This window comes from Pseudophryne corroboree, chromosome 9 (assembly GCF_028390025.1).
Source record: "Pseudophryne corroboree isolate aPseCor3 chromosome 9, aPseCor3.hap2, whole genome shotgun sequence".
NCBI classification, from domain to species: Eukaryota; Metazoa; Chordata; class Amphibia; order Anura; family Myobatrachidae; genus Pseudophryne; species Pseudophryne corroboree.
In genome coordinates, this window is record NC_086452.1 from 44436235 (window position 1) to 44455971 (window position 19737).

A 19737-nucleotide genomic window follows, 5' to 3' on the forward strand; every position below is an offset into this window, starting at 1 on the left:
ATTTTATGGTGTTGGTAGACATAAAGGATGCCTATTTGCATGTTCCCATTTTTCCACCACGTCAGGCTTACCTGAGGTTTGCAGTGCAGGACTGCCATTATCAGTTTCAGACGTTGCCGTTTGGTCTGTCCACGGCTCCGAGAATTTTCACCAAAGTAATGGCGGAAATGATGATTCTCCTGCGCAAGCAAGGAGTCACAATTATCCCGTACTTGGAGGATCTCCTGATAAAAGCGAGGTCCAAGGAACAATTACTGCAGAACATTACGCTCTCCCTGACAATTCTGCAACAACATGGTTGGCTCCTAAACTTGCCAAAATCGCAGTTGGTTCCGACGACACGTCTGTCGTTCTTGGGTATGATTCTGGACACGGAATTACAGAGAGTTTTTCTTCAAGTGGAAAAGGCTCTAGAAATTCAGAACCTAGTCAAACAGATTCTGAAACCAGCAAGAGTGTCGATTTATCAATGCACTCGGTTGCTGGGGAAGATGGTTGAGACCTATGAGGCCATTCAGTTTGGCAGATTCCATGCCAGAGTGTTTCAGTGGGACCTGTTGGACAAGTGGTCCGGGTCCCATCTGCACATGCACCGACAGATAATCCTGTCTTCCAAGACCAGAATCTCACTCTTGTGGTGGCTGCACAGCTCTCACCTCCTAGAGAGACGCAGGTTCAGGATCCAGGACTGGATCTTAGTGACCACGGATGCGAGTCTCCGAGGCTGGGGTGCAGTCACACAGAGGGAAAATTTCCAGGGAAAATGGTCAAGCCAGGAAGCTTGTCTACACATAAACATTCTGGAATTAAGGGCCATTTACAACGTCCTTCTACAAGCGGAACATCTTCGCGATCTGCCCGTCCTGATTCAGTCGGACAACATAACAGCAGTGGCGTACATAAACCGCCAGGGCAGAATGAAGAGCAGAGCGGCAATGGCAGAGGCCACAAAAGTTTTCCGCTGGGTGGAAAGACATGTAAGCGCTCTGTCAGCGGTCTTCATTCCAGGTGTGGACAACTGGGAAGCAGACTTCCTCAGCAGACACGATCTCCATCCAGGAGAGTGGGGTCTTCATCAAGAGGTCTTTGCAGAAGTGACAAGTCATTGGGGAATTCCTCAAATAAGACATGATGGCGTCTCGCCGCAACAAGAAACTTCCGAGATATTGTTCCAGGTCGAGGGACCCTCAAGCAATAGCGGTGGACGCCCTAGTGACACCGTGGGTGTTTCAGTCGGTATATGTGTTCCCTCCGATTCCACTCATTCCAAAAGTGATAAAGATCATAAGAAGAACAAGGGTTCATGCAATCCTCATTGTTCCAGACTGGCCAAGGAGGGCCTGGTATACAGATCTTCAGGAATTGCTCGGAGGAGATCCCTGGCCTCTTCCTCTACGAGAGGATCTGTTACAGCAGGGGCCGTGCGTGTACCAAGACTTACCGTGGCTTCGTTTGACGGCTTGGAGGTTGAACGCTGGATCCTAGCCCGAAAGGGTATTCCCAGTGAAGTCATTCCCACACTTCTTCAGGCGAGAAAAGAAGTAACGACAAAACATTATCACCGTATTTGGAGAAAATATGTGTCTTGGTGTGAATCCAAGAAGACTCCTACGGAAGAATTTCAGCTGGGCCGTTTTCTCCATTTTCTGCAAGCAGGTGTGGATGCGGACTTAAAATTAGGCTCAATTAAAGTACAAATTTCGGCCTTGTCAATTTTCTTTTAAAAAGAATTGGCCTCCCTTCCGGAAGTTCAGACTTTCGTGAAAGGCATGCTGCACATCCAACCTTACTTTGTGCCCCCGGTGGCACCATGGGATCTTAGCGTGGTGTTGCAGTTCCTGCAATCTCATTGGTTTGAACCTTTACGTAAGGTAGAGTTGAAATTCGTCACTTGGAAAGTGATCATGCTGTTGGCCTTGGCCTCTGCAAGGCGGGTGTCTGAATTAGCGGCTTTGTCTCACAAGAGCCCCTATTTGATCTTCCATGAAGATAGAGCAGAGTTGAGAACTAGTCAGCAATTTCTGCCGAAAGTGGTGTCATCGTTTCACATGAACCAACCTATTGTGGTGCTAGTGGCTACTGACGCCTTAGCGGAATCGAAGTCTCTAGATGGGGTCAGAGCTTTGAAAATTTATGTAGCCAGAACGGCTCAGATTAGGAAAACGGAGGCTCTGTTTGTCCTGTATGATTCCAACAAGATTGGGGCTCCTGCTTCTAAGCAGACTATTGCACGCTGGATCTGTAATACGATTCAGCAAGCTCATTCTATGGCTGGATTGCAGTTACCGAAATCGGTGAAGGCCCATTCTACCAGAAAGGTGGGCTCATCCTGGGCAGCTGCCAGGGGGGTCTCGGCATTACAGCTTTGCCGAGCAGCTACTTGGTCGGGTTCAAACACTTTTGCAAAGTTTTACAAGTTTGATACCCTGGCTAAGGACCTATTGTTTGGTCAATCGGTGCTGCAGAATCATCCCACTCTCCCGCCCGTTCTTGAGCTTTGGTATAAACCCCATGGTTCTTGAAGTGTCCCCAGCATCCTCTAGGACGTAGGAGAAAATAGGATTTTAATACCTACCGGTAAATCCTTTTTTCTTAGTCCGTAGAGGATGCTGGGCGCCTGTCCCAGTGCGTACTGTATCTGCAGTTATTGGTTATGGTTACACATGTGTTGTGTTGCTTTGCGTTTATAGTCAGCCTGTTGCTGTAGTTATTCATGCCGTTGCAAATGCCATGTTGTGCGGCATGCTTGAGGTGTGAGTTGGTATGTATCTCACCTTAGTTTAAATCAAAATAAATCCTTTTTCCTCGAAATGTCCGTCTCCCTGGGCACAGTTCCTATAACTGGAGTCTGGAGGAGGGGCATAGAGGGAGGAGCCAGTTCACACCCCTTTTAAAGTCTTAATGTGCCCAGCATCCTCTACGGACTAAGAGAAAAGGATTTACCGGTAGGTATTAAAATCCTATTTTCTCTTTCATCCATCTGGGAGACGCTGCGCCATTACTTGTGAGATTTCCCAAAGCAAGCTAACGAGAGGAGGGAGACGTAGACGGCGAAGCCGTCTGTAAAATTTGATGCTCAACAGAGGCAGTCTCTGAACCAAACGTATGAAAACGGTAGAACTTTGTGAAGGTATGCACAGACAACCAGGTCGCCGCTCTACACAGCTGCTCAACACAAACACCGCCACGAACAGCCCAAGAGGCTCCAACAGCCCTAGTCGAATGAGCTCGTATTGGGCCAGGCACAGAAGAGTTAGAAGAAACGTATGCCTGTCGAATGGCTGAAGTTACCCAACGAGCCACCGAGTTCTTAGAAGCCGGCCAACCTTGTTTGGGTGCGTCAACTAGCACCAACAACGTATCAGTACGACGAATAGATTCAGTACGAGACAAGTAAATACGTAAGGCCCGAACCACATCAAATAAGGCCAAATGGCTCTCCTCCCCGGAGGAAGCCGGAGCAAACGCTGGGAGGACAATGTGCTGATTAAGGTGGAAAGCCGATACAACCTTCGTAAGGAAAGAAGGTTTTGTACGCAAAACGACACGGTCATCATGAAAAACCAACAAAGGCGGTCTGCAAGACAGAGCCGCCAACTCCTAAACCTATCTGGCTGATGCAATGGCCAAAAGGAAAACAACTTTGAGTGTTAGATATCGTAGTTCCACAGATTCCAAAGGTTCAAACGGAGATTTTTGAAGGGCCGTAAGGACTACATTTAAGTCCCAGGGAGGAACCGGGGGAATAAAGGGTGTTTGAATTCGAATAACACCCTGTAGAAAACTCTGTACCTCTGGAATGAGAGCCAATTTTCTTCGAAAAAGGACTGATAAGGCAGAAACCTGGCCTTTTAGTGAGGAAAGACGCAGTGAAGAAAATGACACTAGGCGAGGCACCCTAAATAGGTCCGGTGTCAATCCGCGTTTTTCACACCAAGCAATGTAAATGCGCCACACTCTGTGATAAATTCCAGAAGTTACCGGCTTCCTGGCCTGAATCATCGTCTGTACGACTGGCCGAGATAATCCTTTAGCTCTTAAAATGCTGGATTCAAGAACCATGCCGTCAAAGCCAGCTGATTTAAATCTGGGTGGTGACATGGTCCTTGAAAGAGAAGGTCTGGTCATAGAGGGAGACGATAAGGCTCCCCGACGACCATGCCGTGCAGAAGAGTGTACCACTGACGACGCGGCCAATCCGGAGCTATCAGAAAGACCGGCAGACCTTCCCGCCGGATGCGTTGAAGTAAACGTGGAATCAACGGGATTGGTGCTAACACATATCCCAGCTGTAACAGCCATGGGGCTGTCAAGGCATCGACCAGAGTCACTTGAGAATCCTGAGTGCGCGACCCATAAAGAGGAAGCTTTTTGTTGATACAAGACGCCATGAGATCTATGTCGGGTGTTCCCCATCGAGTGACTAGAGATAGAAACACCTTCTGGTGAAGCTCCCACTTCCCTGGGTGGACCGTGTCACGGCTTAAGAAATCTGCTTCCCAGTTGTCGACTCCCGAAATGTGAACTGCGGAAATGGCCGGAACGCACTTCTCTGCCCATTTGAGAATGTGAGCTACCTTGTTCATGGCGCTCCAACTTCAAGTTCCTCCTTGTCTGTTTATGTAAGCCACCGCCGTGGCGTTGTCGGACTGAACACGAACCAGATGACACTGGACCATGGATTGTATCTGAATGAGCGCATTTTGTATCGCTTGCAGTTCCAAAATGTTGATCTGCAACAATGACTCCTGACTGCTCCAGGGTCCCTGAAAGTGATGAGTTTGAAACACTGCACCCCAACCCGTGAGGCTGGCGTCCGTGGTGACTATCTTCCAAGACCAAATCGCAAACGGGGCTCCCTTGGTTAGATTGTGGCTGTGAAGCCACCACTGGAGCGATTGACGAGTCTATATTGACACAGCTATATTGGAACAGCTGTAAGTTGATGTGTAGTCCCATCCGGGACCAACAGCAAAGAATCTGAGCCTGAAGCGGTCGGGCATGAAATCTTGCGTAAGGAAGTGCCTCGAAGGTCGCAACCATCTTGCCTAACACCTGCATGCCTCGGAGAACTGAAACCTTCGGTAATTGTAACAGTGTTCGAATTCTGGACTGTAAATCCTGGAGCTTGTCCTGAGGAAGAAACACTCTCCGACTCCTGGTGTCGAATAAGAGTCACAGAAATACCATCTTCTGGGAAGGAAGTAGTGTCGATTTTGGAAAATTTATTATCCATCCGAATGACTGCAGGGTGTTTATCGTGAGTTGCAAGTGTTGTTGAAGAATCGACTCCGATGGAGCCTTGATTAGGAGATCGTCCAAGTAAGGAGTAATGTCGACTTCCTGACACCGTTGAACTGCCACTATATGTCCCATGATCTTTGTAAACACCCGAGGTGCCGTGGAGAGTCCGAAGGGAAAAGCCTGAAACTGAAAATGCCAAGGGCCGACGGCAAATCTTAAAAGACACTGATGACCTCTCCAATTGGGAACATGTAGGTATGCATCCTTTATGTCTATGGAAGCCAAATATTCCTCCGGCTGCATGGCCGAGATGAGTGAACGGATGGACTCCATTTTGAATCTCTGGACAGAGAGAAACGGATTTAGGCATTTGAGATTTAAAATGGGACTAAACGAACCATCCGGTTTGTTTACGAGAAAAAGACTTGAGTAAAATCCCTGACCTTTCTGTTGGTTGGGAACTGGAAGAACACGAGCGGAGCAGCGCGCACAGCAAAAACACACACACACACACACACACACACACACACACACACACACACACACACACACACACACACACACACACACACACACACACACACACCTCTAGAACAGTCCAATACTGTCAAAGACCGATTGTGACTGTTCTGTACCTTAGTAGTGCCTCTTCATCCACAAGAAACAAAGAGCCCCAGTGTGAAGAATGGTGACCCATCTGGAGGCAGCCGCGAGTGGGAGATGAACTGACTAACAGCACCTGTCACCTGTGTACAGGGACTAGATACTCCAGAAGAATAAAACAATAAAAAAACCTAACTAAAAATCCTAAGTCAAAAAACTGTCTGTACTCCACAGGCACATAACAAAAACTGAGTTACTGGCTAGTCAGGATGGAGATGGGAGGGGTTAGAGGGGGGAGGAGTTAGTTTTTTAATGGGTTCTGTGCCAAACTCCACAACCACACACCTCTAACCCACAAGTAACGGCGCAGCGTACCCCAGATGGATGAAAGAGAAATATAACATTATAAAAGACAGAAGACAAAGATGGGCTATCCCAAGTAAGGAGACATTTTCACTGATCCTTTCTGATAAATATATGTCATTACTAACATATGGCGCTGCTCTGTGTGTCCCCATGGGTAATAAAAGAACATTTAGGGCAGACTAGATGGGCCAAGTGGTTCTTATCTGCCGTCATATTCTATGGGGGATATTCAATTGTTTGAAAAAAGTCAGTTGGGTGTCTGTTTGTTCCTATCTAACAGACAGGAAAAAACAGACACCCAACCGTCTTTTCAAACATTTGAATCCCCCCCCACCGTGTTTCTATATCATCCTCCATTCGTAGAATACTGTATTCCCAAAGTCACGCTGATGTCATACCTGTGTGACTGCCGGTACTTCTCAATTATCCATCTAGTTTTCTCAAACACAATTTCCCAGTGCGGCTCTCCGGACATGGGCTCCACATCAAACCGGTATGGTATTCCTGCGAGACAGAAAACATGGTAACGATGGTGAGCGGATACGTTGCCGCGTCAGCTGATTGGGTCAGATCTGGGTCTCTGTGTGGGTGCGGGAAAGCAGGGGTGGCACATAGATCCCCCCCCCTCTGTGGCTAGCACCATACGTATGCTCATCCTGATTGGGAGAAGCAGTGTTCCTCCGTGAGCATGCTCCCCCTGCCCCCTCCTGAATACTTGGGCCTACCCCATGTCTTGGTGGTACTGAGACCTTCAGCATATGGAGCAATAGATATATCCAGGGGAGACCTGGCTGATGTTCATGGCTCTTGTAGAGACATAACTGTACAGTGATCATTCCAAACCAATCAATACAGGAAGAAATCATTAAAGGAATATTCACCCAAATGTCATGTTTGTTTCACAAAGCGCGTAGGGGGCAGCTATAATTACAAAACGTATACTCAGCGCCCACAGTATTCCGGTTCCCCTTCACAGCTGGCGGTGCTACATTACTAGGCAAGAGGCCTGTCTCTTTCACAACAAAATATACATTTTGGGTGAAGATACCAATTAAAATAACTTTTCATTCTCTACCTACCCCCCAGCCAGACAGGGAATGGCTGTCAGCATGCTGATTGGTGGATGGCTGGAGAAATACACCAATCAAGAGTGCAGCATTCTCTACCTGCCTCCCATCCTGCAGCCAGACAGGGAATGGCTGTCAGCACTCTGATTGGTGGATGGCTGGAGCTATCCACCAATCAGAGTGCTGACAGCCATTCACTGTATGGAAGCATGTGGAGAGAAGGCGTGGCATAGTAGAAGGGGTATCCCCGTGAATGGGGTTGTAGGGGACACGGTGCATTGCTTTGCCCAGAGCATATAATGTGTACTTACTGTATGAGCCATCTTCGCTTAGCTCATCACTAATGACCAGACAGGACAGCTGGGACTGGGGGAGGGGGTTGTTGCGATTGTACGGACTTATGATCATCCCCAAAAACTTTGCTCCGCCCCGGGAAAAATAACTCTGAATAAGATTGAAGAGATTTGCCATTAGTGAATCAGACATCAGTAAAAGAATACGGTAGACAAGTCTTAGATGAGTAATTGTGTTTTCTATACATTGTAAAGTCACAAAGGGGATACTAAGAAATGAAACAAAAAAACCCCCAAAAAAACAATCTGATCAACAGAATGTCGGAAGTGCTTTATGCCACAGGAATGTGCGTGCGTTGTATAAGAGTGAGGACAATACACCACCCTGCATTCAGCGAGACTGATAGAACTATGATCATCACTTTCATTACCCTTGTGAGACAGTAAATACAAAGTAATGGATGTGGCACCTGGTACTTGGCCTGAGTGTCGATATCTCGGATGGAAGGGTTGGGGTCGAAGGCTGGATGGGAGTGGTACCACCCGATGACCCTGTAGCCTCGCATGGATAGGGCCTCGGATGCCTGGGTCTGGGACACTGGGTCCATCTCACACTGCAGCCCGGTACTGAGGCTGTTGCACGGTTCTGCGGCCCAGATCTGTAAGGAGAACACAGTGATGGAAAGATCCTGTACTGTTCTGTCCTCCATCTACATAGCCTCATACTAATCACCAAACAGCTGTTCTCATACAGAGCGCCGGGAACCTCTGGAACTGATGGGGAAAATATACATCGGGAAGGGGGGGGGGGGGGGGGGGAACACACACAGCTGGGAGGCTCCTGTCACTTGCATGTGCACGGAGACAGGAGGGACAGGGGACATGCCAGCAGCTCACAGAACGCTGACCATGACCCCATAGTGACGTGAAATGGGGGCGTGGCTCTCAATCTCGGCTTACCCGTGAGCCCACGCCCCCTTTTCTGAGCCCACGCCTCTTTTCCTGAAGGGTGCAGCTACACCACGCAGGGACTCCCTCTCTCTACCTCCCAGAAGTTGGGAGGTATGATTACACTACTGCACAGGAGGAGTAGGAACCTGCAGCTACATCATGAATAGTCAGTAATGGAGCAGTACACAGGCTCGGATATATATTCATGTAAAATAAAAGGGTTACATTGTTCTAGAAATACTTTATCATAGGTTTAGAAAAAAAAATGTAAACAAACTTACTTCAATAGTACGATCTGCTTCAGAGTAACTTCCACCCAATAAGCCAATGACCTCCGCCATAGAGACATGAGCGTGCTGTAAGACAGGGGAGTCATAGATATAAATGCTCGTCCAGTGTCACATGGAAACATGCAATGTAACGGCAGATAAGAACCGGACAATCTAGTCTGACCTTAGATATAAGATAGAGAGATATGAGATGGACAAATGTCAGAGACATGAGAGAGAGATATGAGGTAGGTATGTACATAGATATGATATATACATACACACATACACTAGTTACAAGCCAATCAAAATGACGGAACAACATAACAACATACCTCCCAACTTCTGAACTGTTCAAATCGGGATCCGCCGTGGCTGGTAAGGGGCGGGGTTTCAAAAGAAGGGGCGGGGCCTCGCCAGGCGACCCATTTTCGTCATATTTGGGGCGTGCCCAGCGCTCCCTGAGGAGCTGGGCAGCCCCTGCCTCACTCCCCAGCACTGTTTAGATGCCGTGCGTATGCAGAGCAGAGGTGATCACAGCATCTCCCAACTGCCCTCTGATTACCAGTGCTCTTAGTGCTAGGAGTGCGCACATATATTTAATTTTTTTCTGTGTGACACTATAAGTCTCAGCAAGGTAGCAAAAATTAGAGTGTGCAGTCCAGGCCCCCCTCCCCACCCTTCACTTAGTATGGGTCCTTGCATTTGCTGTCTACATATTAGAATGGGTACTATGAGCTTGCATTTTTGGCCAAAAATTGTGCTAAGAACCTCAATTTCTCTCAATGCTAAATTGTAGAGTTTATTATAACCGTTCTGATTACCAGTGTTTTTAGTGCTTGGAGTGAACACCTGCATGTTCTTCTTTTTTTCTGTGTGGCACTGAGTATGTGCGGTGCCAGTATGTCTAAGGCCAGGTACACACGGGCAAATGAGACAATGGTCTGGGTGATTTCCATTCACCCCGGACCATCACAGATTGCCCGTACACAGTAAACAATTTAATGAACAATGAAATTATCTCTTGTTCCGTCCTTCATTAAACTGCGCCAGGTTGCACGTGGTATCTTCTGATTGGCCGTGCAGCACGGACAACCAGTAGATGTTGCATGCGACCCACAGGAGCGTGCAATCGGATATCGTGAAACATGGTTGTAGGGGGTATAGCCGGTGAGATCCTGAGAGAATAAGCTATATCCGTAGGCTTATGTCTCTCAATGTGAGAGATGCATACTCTAGGCCGGTGCTTCCCAAACTGGGTGCCGTGACACACTGCGGTGCCACCGGGCACTTGCACGGGTCCCATGGGTTTGTGGCCCAGGACCAGACCACTTTATTTTTTGGTCCATGTGATTGGCAGCTGCCAGTGCTGGTTTTACCTATCAAAATGTACGTGGACAAACAAAAGTGCAGCCCTGTCCCCCACCCCATAACTGATCTGAAGGGCGACAGGGAAGCACAATTTACGTAACGTAATCATTTTTTTCTGAATTTGTCAATATGGAAATTTTGGCCCAGGGGTTCCATGAAAAAAGTGATACTCCAGAGTGTCGTGATTCAAGAAAGTTTGGGAACCACTGCTGTAATCTTGGAAAATTATGTAAAATTAGATTTTTCGATAGATAGAGAGAGGTAGGTAGGCAGGTATGAGGTAAGTAGATTTATATATACATATATACACACACCATAGACAAAAAACCTCACGGTTTCCCGTCAAGGCCTCCCACACATGATTCAAAACCACCGGATCTCCACCACTCAAAATCAAAAAAGCAACGAAACGCCAACCACCAAGGCCGACGCCTCAACGACCGTGCTTCCTGCGCAACACAGACACGGTAGTTGACCTCTGCGCAATTACTGGATCAATAATACTCACCAAATCTAATACCAACATGGCTTCCGCGGATACTTTCACTCGGAACGGAGCCTAAAAGATAATAAATATGATCTGATGAAGACAGACGCTAAATTACATCCTTCTGTCAGACTAACGCTTGTTTTGGGAGATTTAAATAATTTAATTAACTACATTAATTTTATAGTGTTAACCATATGTGTAATACCTGTTTGTCCTCTGTAAAGTCAGAGCAGTGGATCAGCTGGAAGGGGTCGAAAGAGCTGAGAAATACAGTATTACTGTTAGAAGCAAATAATGCATACACGGACTCCAGTGTATTATTGCATCACATCCTATAGCCCTGTTACAGTACTGTACAGTATGTGTAAGAGCACACCATCGATAGAAATATCTACTGTTATAACCGCTGTAGACGTTACACAGTCTACACTGTAATTCAGCCAACACTGCAGGGGCCGCAATCTCCTGTGACATACTATATATACAGGATAAAACGGAACAGTAAGTCATCCCACACTTTATCCTACCTCTTGGATGTTCTTGATCCCTTTGGACACTTTGATGTATTGATGATCTCGCGCCTCCTCGCTAGCTCTTCTGCCGATAGGTGCTGACAGATGGAGAAGTCATGTTACGTTTTTAAACTATCATCCTTATTCGTACACATATATTCCAAATGTTTTCTCTGACACTCCCACCGAGTTCTATGCAAAGCCATGTGACCCTGGGTGGGGGACCATCAATATGCCTACTTAAGCATCCACAGGAAAAAAATAAGAATTTACTTACCGATAATTCTATTTCTCATAGTCCGTAGTGGATGCTGGGGACTCCGAAAGGACCATGGGGAATAGCGGCTCCGCAGGAGACTGGGCACAAAAGTAAAAGCTTTAGAACTACCTGGTGTGCACTGGCTCCTCCCCCTATGACCCTCCTCCAAGCCTCAGTTAGGATACTGTGCCCGGACGAGCGTACACAATAAGGAAGGATTTTGAATCCCGGGTAAGACTCATACCAGCCACACCAATCACACCGTACAACTTGTGATTTGAACCCAGTTAACAGCATGATAACAGAGGAGCCTCTGAAAAGATGGCTCACAACAATAATAACCCGATTTTTGTAACAATAACTATGTACAAGTATTGCAGACAATCCGCACTTGGGATGGGCGCCCAGCATCCACTACGGACTATGAGAAATAGAATTATCGGTAAGTAAATTCTTATTTTCTCTAACGTCCTAGTTGATGCTGGGGACTCCGAAAGGACCATGGGGATTATACCAAAGCTCCCAAACGGGCGGGAGAGTGCGGATGACTCTGCAGCACCGAATGAGAGAACTCCAGGTCCTGCTCAGCCAGGGTATCAAATTTGTAGAATTTTGCAAACGTATTTGCCCCTGACCAAGTAGCTGCTCGGCAAAGTTGTAAAGCCGAGACCCCTCGGGCAGCCGCCCAAGATGAGCCCACTTTCCGTGTGGAATGGGCTTTTACAGATTTTGGCTGTAGCAGGCCTGCCACAGAATGTGCAAGCTGAATTGTACTACAAATCCAACGAGCAATCGTCTGCTTAGAAGCAGGAGCACCCAGTTTGTTGGGTGCATACAGGATAAACAGCGAGCCAGATTTTCTGACTCCAGCCGTCCTGGAAACATATTTTCAGGGCCCTGACTACGTCCAGCAACTTGGAATCCTCCAAGTCCCTAGTAGCCGCAGGCACCACAATAGGCTGGTTTAAGTGAAATGCTGAAACCACCTTCGGGAGAAATTGAGGACGAGTCCTCAATTCTGCCCTGTCCGTATGAAAAATTAGGTAAGGGCTTTTATAGGATAAAGCCGCCAATTCTGATACACGCCTGGCTGAAGCCAGGGCTAACAGCATTACCACTTTCCATGTGAGATATTTTAAGTCCACAGTGGTGAGTGGTTCAAACCAATGTGATTTTAGGAATCCCAAAACTACATTGAGATCCCAAGGTGCCACTGGAGGCACAAAAGGAGGCTGTATATGCAGTACCCCCTTGACAAACGTCTGAACTTCAGGAACTGAAGCTAGTTCTTTTTGGAAGAATATTGACAGGGCCGAAATTTGAACCTTAATGGACCCTAATTTGAGGCCCATAGACAGTCCTGTTTGCAGGAAATGCAGGAATCGACCCAGTTGAAATTCCTCTGTAGGGGCCTTCCTGGCCTCACACCACGCAACATATTTACGCCAAATACAGTGATAATGTTGCACAGTTACATCCTTCCCGGCCTTTATCAGGGTAGGGATGACTTCATCTGGAATGCCTTTTTCCTTCAGAATCCGGCGTTCAACCGCCATGCCGTCAAACGCAGCCGCGGTAAGTCTTGGAACAGACATGGTCCCTGCTGGAGCAGGTCCTTTCTTAGAGGTAGAGGCCACGGGTCCTCCGTGAGCATCTCCTGAATTTCCAGGTACCAAGTCCTTCTTGGCCAATCCGGAGCCACGAGTATAGTCTTTACACCTCTCCTTCTTATGATTCTCAGTACCTTGGGTATGAGAGGCAGAGGAGGGAACACATATACTGACTGGTACACCCACGGTGTTACCAGAGCGTCCACAGCTATTGCCTGAGGGTCCCTTGACCTGGCGCAATATCTGTCCAGTTTTTTGTTGAGGCGGGACGCCATCATGTCCACCTTTGGTTTTTCCCAACGGTTCACAATCATGTGGAAGACTTCTGGGTGAAGTCCCCACTCCCCCGGGTGAAGATCGTGTCTGCTGAGGAAGTCTGCTTCCCAGTTGTCCACTCCCGGAATGAACACTGCTGACAGTGCTATCACATGATTTTCCGCCCAGCGAAGAATCCTTGCAACTTCCGTCATTGCCCTCCTGCTTCTTGTGCCGCCCTGTCTGTTTACGTGGGCGACTGCCGTGATGTTGTCCGACTGGATCAACACCGGCTGACCCTGAAGCAGAGGCCTTGCCTGACTTAGGGCATTGTAAATGGCCCTTAGTTCCAGGATATTTATGTGAAGTGACGTTTCCATGCTTGACCACAAGCCCTGGAAATTTTTTCCCTGTGTGACTGCTCCCCAGCCTCTCAGGCTGGCATCCGTGGTCACCAGGACCCAATCCTGAATGCCGAATCTGCGGCCCTCTAGGAGATGAGCACTCTGTAACCACCACAGGAGAGACACCCTTGTCCTTGGAGACAGGGTTATCCGCTGATGCATTTGAAGATGCGATCCGGACCATTTGTCCAGCAGATCCCACTGAAAAGTTCTTGCGTGGAATCTGCCGAATGGAATCGCTTCGTAAGAAGCCACCATCTTTCCCAGGACCCTTGTGCATTGATGCACTGACACTTGGCCTGGTCTTAGGAGGTTCCTGACTAGGTCGGATAACTCCCTGGCTTTCTCCTCCGGGAGAAACACCTTTTTCTGTACTGTGTCCAGAATCATCCCTAGGAACAGCAGACGTGTCGTCGGAATCAGCTGCGATTTTGGAATATTTAGAATCCATCCGTGCTGTCGTAGTACTACTTGAGATAGTGCTACTCCGACCTCTAACTGTTCTCTGGACCTTGCCCTTATCAGGAGATCGTCCAAGTAAGGGATAATTAAGACGCCTTTTCTTCGCAGAAGAATCATCATTTCGGCCATTACCTTGGTAAAGACCCGGGGTGCCGTGGACAATCCAAACGGCAGCGTCTGAAACTGATAGTGACAGTTCTGTACCACAAACCTGAGGTACCCTTGGTGAGAAGGGCAAATTGGGACATGGAGGTAAGCATCCTTGATGTCCAGAGACACCATATAGTCCCCTTCTTCCAGGTTCGCTATCACTGCTCTGAGTGACTCCATCTTGAACTTGAACCTTTTTATGTAAGTGTTCAAGGATTTCAGATTTAAAATGGGTCTCACCGAGCCGTCCGGCTTCGGTACCACAAACAGCGTGGAATAATACCCCTTTCCCTGTTGTAGGAGGGGTACCTTGATTATCACCTGCTGGGAATACAGCTTGTGAATGGCTTCCAATACCGCCTCCCTGTCGGGGGGAGACGTTGGTAAAGCAGACTTCAGGAACCGGCGAGGGGGAGACGTCTCGAATTCCAATTTGTACCCCTGAGATACTACCTGCAGGATCCAGGGGTCCACTTGCGAGTGAGCCCACTGCGCGCTGAAATTCTTGAGACGGGCCCCCACCGTGCCTGAGTCCGCTTGTAAGGCCCCAGCGTCATGCTGAGGACTTGGCAGAAGCGGGGGAGGGCTTCTGTTCGTGGGAAGAGGCTGTCTGCTGCAGTCTTTTTCCCCTTCCTCTGCCCCGGGGCAGATATGAGTGGCCTTTTGCCCGCTTGCCCTTATGGGGACGAAAGGACTGAGCCTGAAAAGACGGTATCTTTTTCTGCTGAGAGGTGACCTGGGGTAAAAAGGTGGATTTCCCAGCCGTTGCCGTGGCCACCAGGTCCGATAGACCGACCCCAAATAACTCCTCCCCTTTATACGGCAATACTTCCATATGCCGTTTGGAATCCGCATCACCTGACCACTGTCGCGTCCATAACCCTCTTCTGGCAGAAATGGACATCGCACTTACTCTTGATGCCAGAGTGCAAATATCCCTCTGTGCATCTCGCATATATAGAAATGCATCCTTTAAATGCTCTATAGTCAATAATATATTGTCCCTGTCCAGGGTATCAATATTTTCAGTCAGGGAATCCGACCAAGCCACCCCAGCACTGCACATCCAGGCTGAGGCGATTGCTGGTCGCAGTATAATACCAGTATGTGTGTATATACTTTTTAGGATATTTTCCAGCTTCCTATCAGCTGGTTCCTTGAGGGCGGCCGTATCAGGAGACGGTAACGCCACTTGTTTTGATAAGCGTGTGAGCGCCTTATCTACCCTAGGGGGTGTTTCCCAACGTGCCCTAACCTCTGGCGGGAAAGGGTATAATGCCAATAATTTTTTAGAAATTAGCAGTTTTTTATCGGGGGAAACCCACGCTTCATCACACACCTCATTTAATTCATCTGATTCAGGAAAAACTACGGGTAGTTTTTTCACACCCCACATAATACCCTTTTTTGTGGTACTTGTAGTATCAGAAATGTTCAAAACCTCCTTCATTGCCGTGATCATGTAACGTGTGGCCCTACTGGAAAATACGTTTGTTTCCTCACCGTCGACACTGGAGTCAGTGTCCGTGTCAGTGTCTGTATCGACCTGAGGTAACGGGCGTTTTATAGCCCCTGACGGTGTTTGAGACGCCTGTACAGGTATTAACTGATTTGCCGGCTGTCTCATGTCGTCAACAGTCTTTTGTAAAGTGCTGACACTATCACGTAATTCTTTCCATAAGACCATCCAGTCAGGTGTCGACTCCCTAGGGGGTGACATCACTAACACAGGCAATTGCTCCGCCTCCACACCATTTTCCTCCTCATACATGTCGACACAACGTACCGACACACAGCACACACACAGGGAATGCTCTGATAGAGGACAGGACCCCACTAGCCCTTTGGGGAGACAGAGGGAGAGTTTGCCAGCACACACCAGAGCGCTATATATATATATATATATAGGGATAACCTTATATAAGTGTTTTTCCCTGATATAGCTGCTGTATATATTTATCTGCCAAATTAGTGCCCCCCCTCTCTTGTTTTACCCTGTTTCTGTAGTGCAGGACTGCAGGGGAGAGTCAGGGAGCCTTCCTCCAACGGAGCTGTGAGGAAAAAATGGCGCCAGTGTGCTGAGGAGATAGGCTCCGCCCCCTTCTCGGCGGCCTTTCTCACGCTTTTTTATGGAAAAATTGGCAGGGGTTAAATGCATCCATATAGCCCAGGAGCTATATGTGATGTATTTTTTGCCAAAAAAGGTATTTTTATTGCGTCTCAGGGCGCCCCCCCCAGCGCCCTGCACCCTCAGTGACCGGAGTGTGAAGTGTGCTGAGAGCAATGGCGCACAGCTGCGGTGCTGTGCGCTACCTTATTGAAGACAGGACGTCTTCTGCCGCCGATTTTCCGGACCTCTTCAGTCTTCTGGCTCTGTAAGGGGGCCGGCGGCGCGGCTCTGGGACCCATCCATGGCTGGGCCTGTGATCGTCCCTCTGGAGCTAATGTCCAGTAGCCTAAGAAGCCCAATCCACTCTGCACGCAGGTGAGTCCGCTTCTTCTCCCCTTAGTCCCTCGGTGCAGTGAGCCTGTTGCCAGCAGGTCTCACTGAAAATAAAAAACCTACTTTAAACTTTTACTCTAAGCAGCTCAGGAGAGCCCCTTAGTATGCACCCTTCTCGTTCGGGCACAAAAATCTAACTGAGGCTTGGAGGAGGGTCATAGGGGGAGGAGCCAGTGCACACCAGGTAGTTCTAAAGCTTTTACTTTTGTGCCCAGTCTCCTGCGGAGCCGCTATTCCCCATGGTCCTTTCGGAGTCCCCAGCATCCACTAGGACGTTAGAGAAAATAGGATTTTAATTACCTACCGGTAAATACTTTTCTCGTAGTCCATAAGGGATATTGGGGAGACTTAGTACAATGGGGTATAGACTGGGTCCAAAGGAGCCGGTGCACTTTAAATTTCTACACTGGGTGTGCTGGCTCCTCCCCTCTATGCCCCCTCCCACAGGCAGTTATAGGTAAAACAGTACCCAAAGGTAAAAGGACATATATGAGAGAAGGAACATAGGTGGTCATTCCGAGTTGATAGCGGCAGCAATTTTGTTAGCAGTTGGGCAAAACCATGTGCACTGCGGGAGGAGGTGGGGGGGGGGGGGGGGGGGCAGATGCAACATGTGCAGAGAGTTAGATTTGGGTGGGGCGTGTTCAAACTGGAATCTAGATTGCAGTGTAAGAATAAAGCAGCCTGTATTTGCCCTGCACAGAAACAAAATAACCCACCCAAATCTAATTCTCTCTGCACATGTTATATCTGCCCCCCCTGCAGTGCACATGGTTTTGCCCAATTGCTAACAAACTTGCTGCTGCAATCAACTCAGAATTACCCCCACAATAACAAAGAGTGGTGAGATTTATACTGGCAGTGTTTCCTATCATGCTTAAAAACATCACACAAGTGCTAGTTTAAGCCATCTTGAGCCAGTTTACACGGGGGGGGGCTCTAGCGAGTACCCCCCAGGAGGGTCACATATGCCGCGTTCAGCCGCACTTTGAACCGGGGGACCCCCCTAGCGGTTCCCCCGGCTTATACTCACCACAGACGTCACCTTCAGGCATATGTTAGGGGTGTGCGGTGTGCTGCGATTGCGACAGCTAAGGTGTGGGCCCCGCTGAACAAACAACCTCCCAGGACAGTGGTCCTGCAGCGGGGAAGCGTCTCTGACACCTCGCAAGGCCAGTGACCGCCCCCCTCTAACTCCCAAGGTGAAAGTATACTGTTGCCCAAACAGCATACTGAAAATAATAAAAGTTTAAAAGAAATTGAAGAAAACTCTCTGGAGCTGCAGTGTGCATCCTCCCCTGAGGGCACTTTTTTCTAAACTGCCTGTGGGAGGAGGCATAGAGGGGAGAAATTTAAAGTGTACCGGCTCCTTTGGACCCCGTCTATACCCCATCGTACTAAGTCTCCCCAATATCCCTTATGGATGCTAGAGAAATATATGTGTCATGTGACTTACAGCCAGGGTGGGACATGTGTCATGTGACTTACAGATAAAGCTGAATTCTATGACAATACATACTGCATAATAACAGGCTATAGCTGAGATATGATGAAGACAGCAGTAACTAGCTGATGAGTAAAAGGCTATAACAGACCCACCTCAAAAGTCTGTCCTTCCAGATCCCGAGGATCGCACCAGTTCCCCCACGGGTCTCTGACACGCCGCCGCCTAGTGCGCTGCAACAAGCGGAGAGTTACTAATGCACAGTATTTCTTCATATGATATAAACATTAAGGGGCATATTTATCATAATCCCCATTTTAAATTGCAATTGTGGTGTGATCATTTTGCCCAAAGTTGCAATGCGGTAATTCAATGAACCGACTTTATCGCGGCTGAAGTTCTGGGACAGAGCTTATGAGAAGGACGGTTCCCGGCAGTGCAGAGACTAAAGGGGCCTACACACAGTGCAATATATCTACTGATTCAGACCTGATCGCTAGGCTGCGTTTTCGTACAGCCTGCGATCAGGTCTAATCTGCGCGCTCATCGTACGGGTACAAAACGGATCGCCGCTCAGCGATGGGTTTGTGTGAAGAATCCATTCGCACGGGCGATCGCAAGGAGATTGACAGGAAGAAGGCGTTTGTGGGTGGCAACTGACCGTTTTCTGGGAATGTTTGGAAAAACGCAGGCGTGTCCATGCGTTTGCAGGGCGGGTGTCTGACGTCAATTCCGGGACCTTCGTCGCAGCAATCATCGCACAGAATATGTAACTACAGGGCTAGTCTTGTTTGGCACAAAATGTTTTTGTACCGCTCGGCTGCACAGGCGTTCGCACTCTTGCAAAGCAAAAATACACTCCCCCATGCGCGGCGACTATGTGTTTGCACGGCTGATAAAAGTAGCTAGCGAGCGATCAACTCGGAATGAGGGCCTATATCGGAGGTTCATGCCTCTGGCCACAATATAGTCAATATCAGCCGTTAGTCTGCATCGCAGTAATGCTAGAAACAACACTTACTAAACACTTTTGTTCCTGCACATCTGTGACACATCGGCCGCATATCACATCAGCAATTTGACGGAACGACTGTACTAAACTACGTTTGGGCATGGAGCGCACCAAACTCTCTTACCATAGACTCCAGGCGATGGGCTAGCTCGTACGCTTCCAAAGTATCCTTCCCCATTTTGTACTTTGTTTTATCCACTGGTCGGGGTCTGTTGTAAACGGCTTGCTCTGGAAGATTAAAGAAAATATGGTCAGTATGTGGAAGTGAATGTGCCCCCTAGTGGACGTGAAAGAAAATGTGATTTATTGCATCTTACCGCAGCCAAAGTTAATGGCTCCAATTAATTCCAGGTACGTGTGGATACGCCCAATGCAGTTGACATCCCCACAGTTTTTTAGTCCAGGACGCACTGACGTTTTGTTCAAGTAATTGGGCTTGCTATTTTTCCTACACAAACACAGGAGATAAAAC

General features: G+C 48.1%; 1 protein-coding gene across 2 annotated transcripts in view; it reads right to left on the bottom strand.

The window, feature by feature from the left end:
• The window catches only part of MYSM1 (Myb like, SWIRM and MPN domains 1), a 67810-nt gene that overhangs the window by 21339 nt on the left and 26734 nt on the right, over positions 1–19737 (bottom strand). For both annotated transcript variants that reach the window (XM_063939269.1, XM_063939268.1), the window contains exons 9-18: positions 19583–19713; positions 19390–19493; positions 18409–18486; positions 11182–11264; positions 10860–10914; positions 10673–10723; positions 8806–8880; positions 8044–8232; positions 7592–7724; positions 6612–6717 (exon numbers count right to left, since the gene is read on the bottom strand). In XM_063939269.1, the coding sequence (XP_063795339.1) occupies positions 6612–6717; positions 7592–7724; positions 8044–8232; positions 8806–8880; positions 10673–10723; positions 10860–10914; positions 11182–11264; positions 18409–18486; positions 19390–19493; positions 19583–19713 (1005 nt within the window). The remainder of the gene's footprint in view (positions 1–6611; positions 6718–7591; positions 7725–8043; positions 8233–8805; positions 8881–10672; positions 10724–10859; positions 10915–11181; positions 11265–18408; positions 18487–19389; positions 19494–19582; positions 19714–19737) is intronic.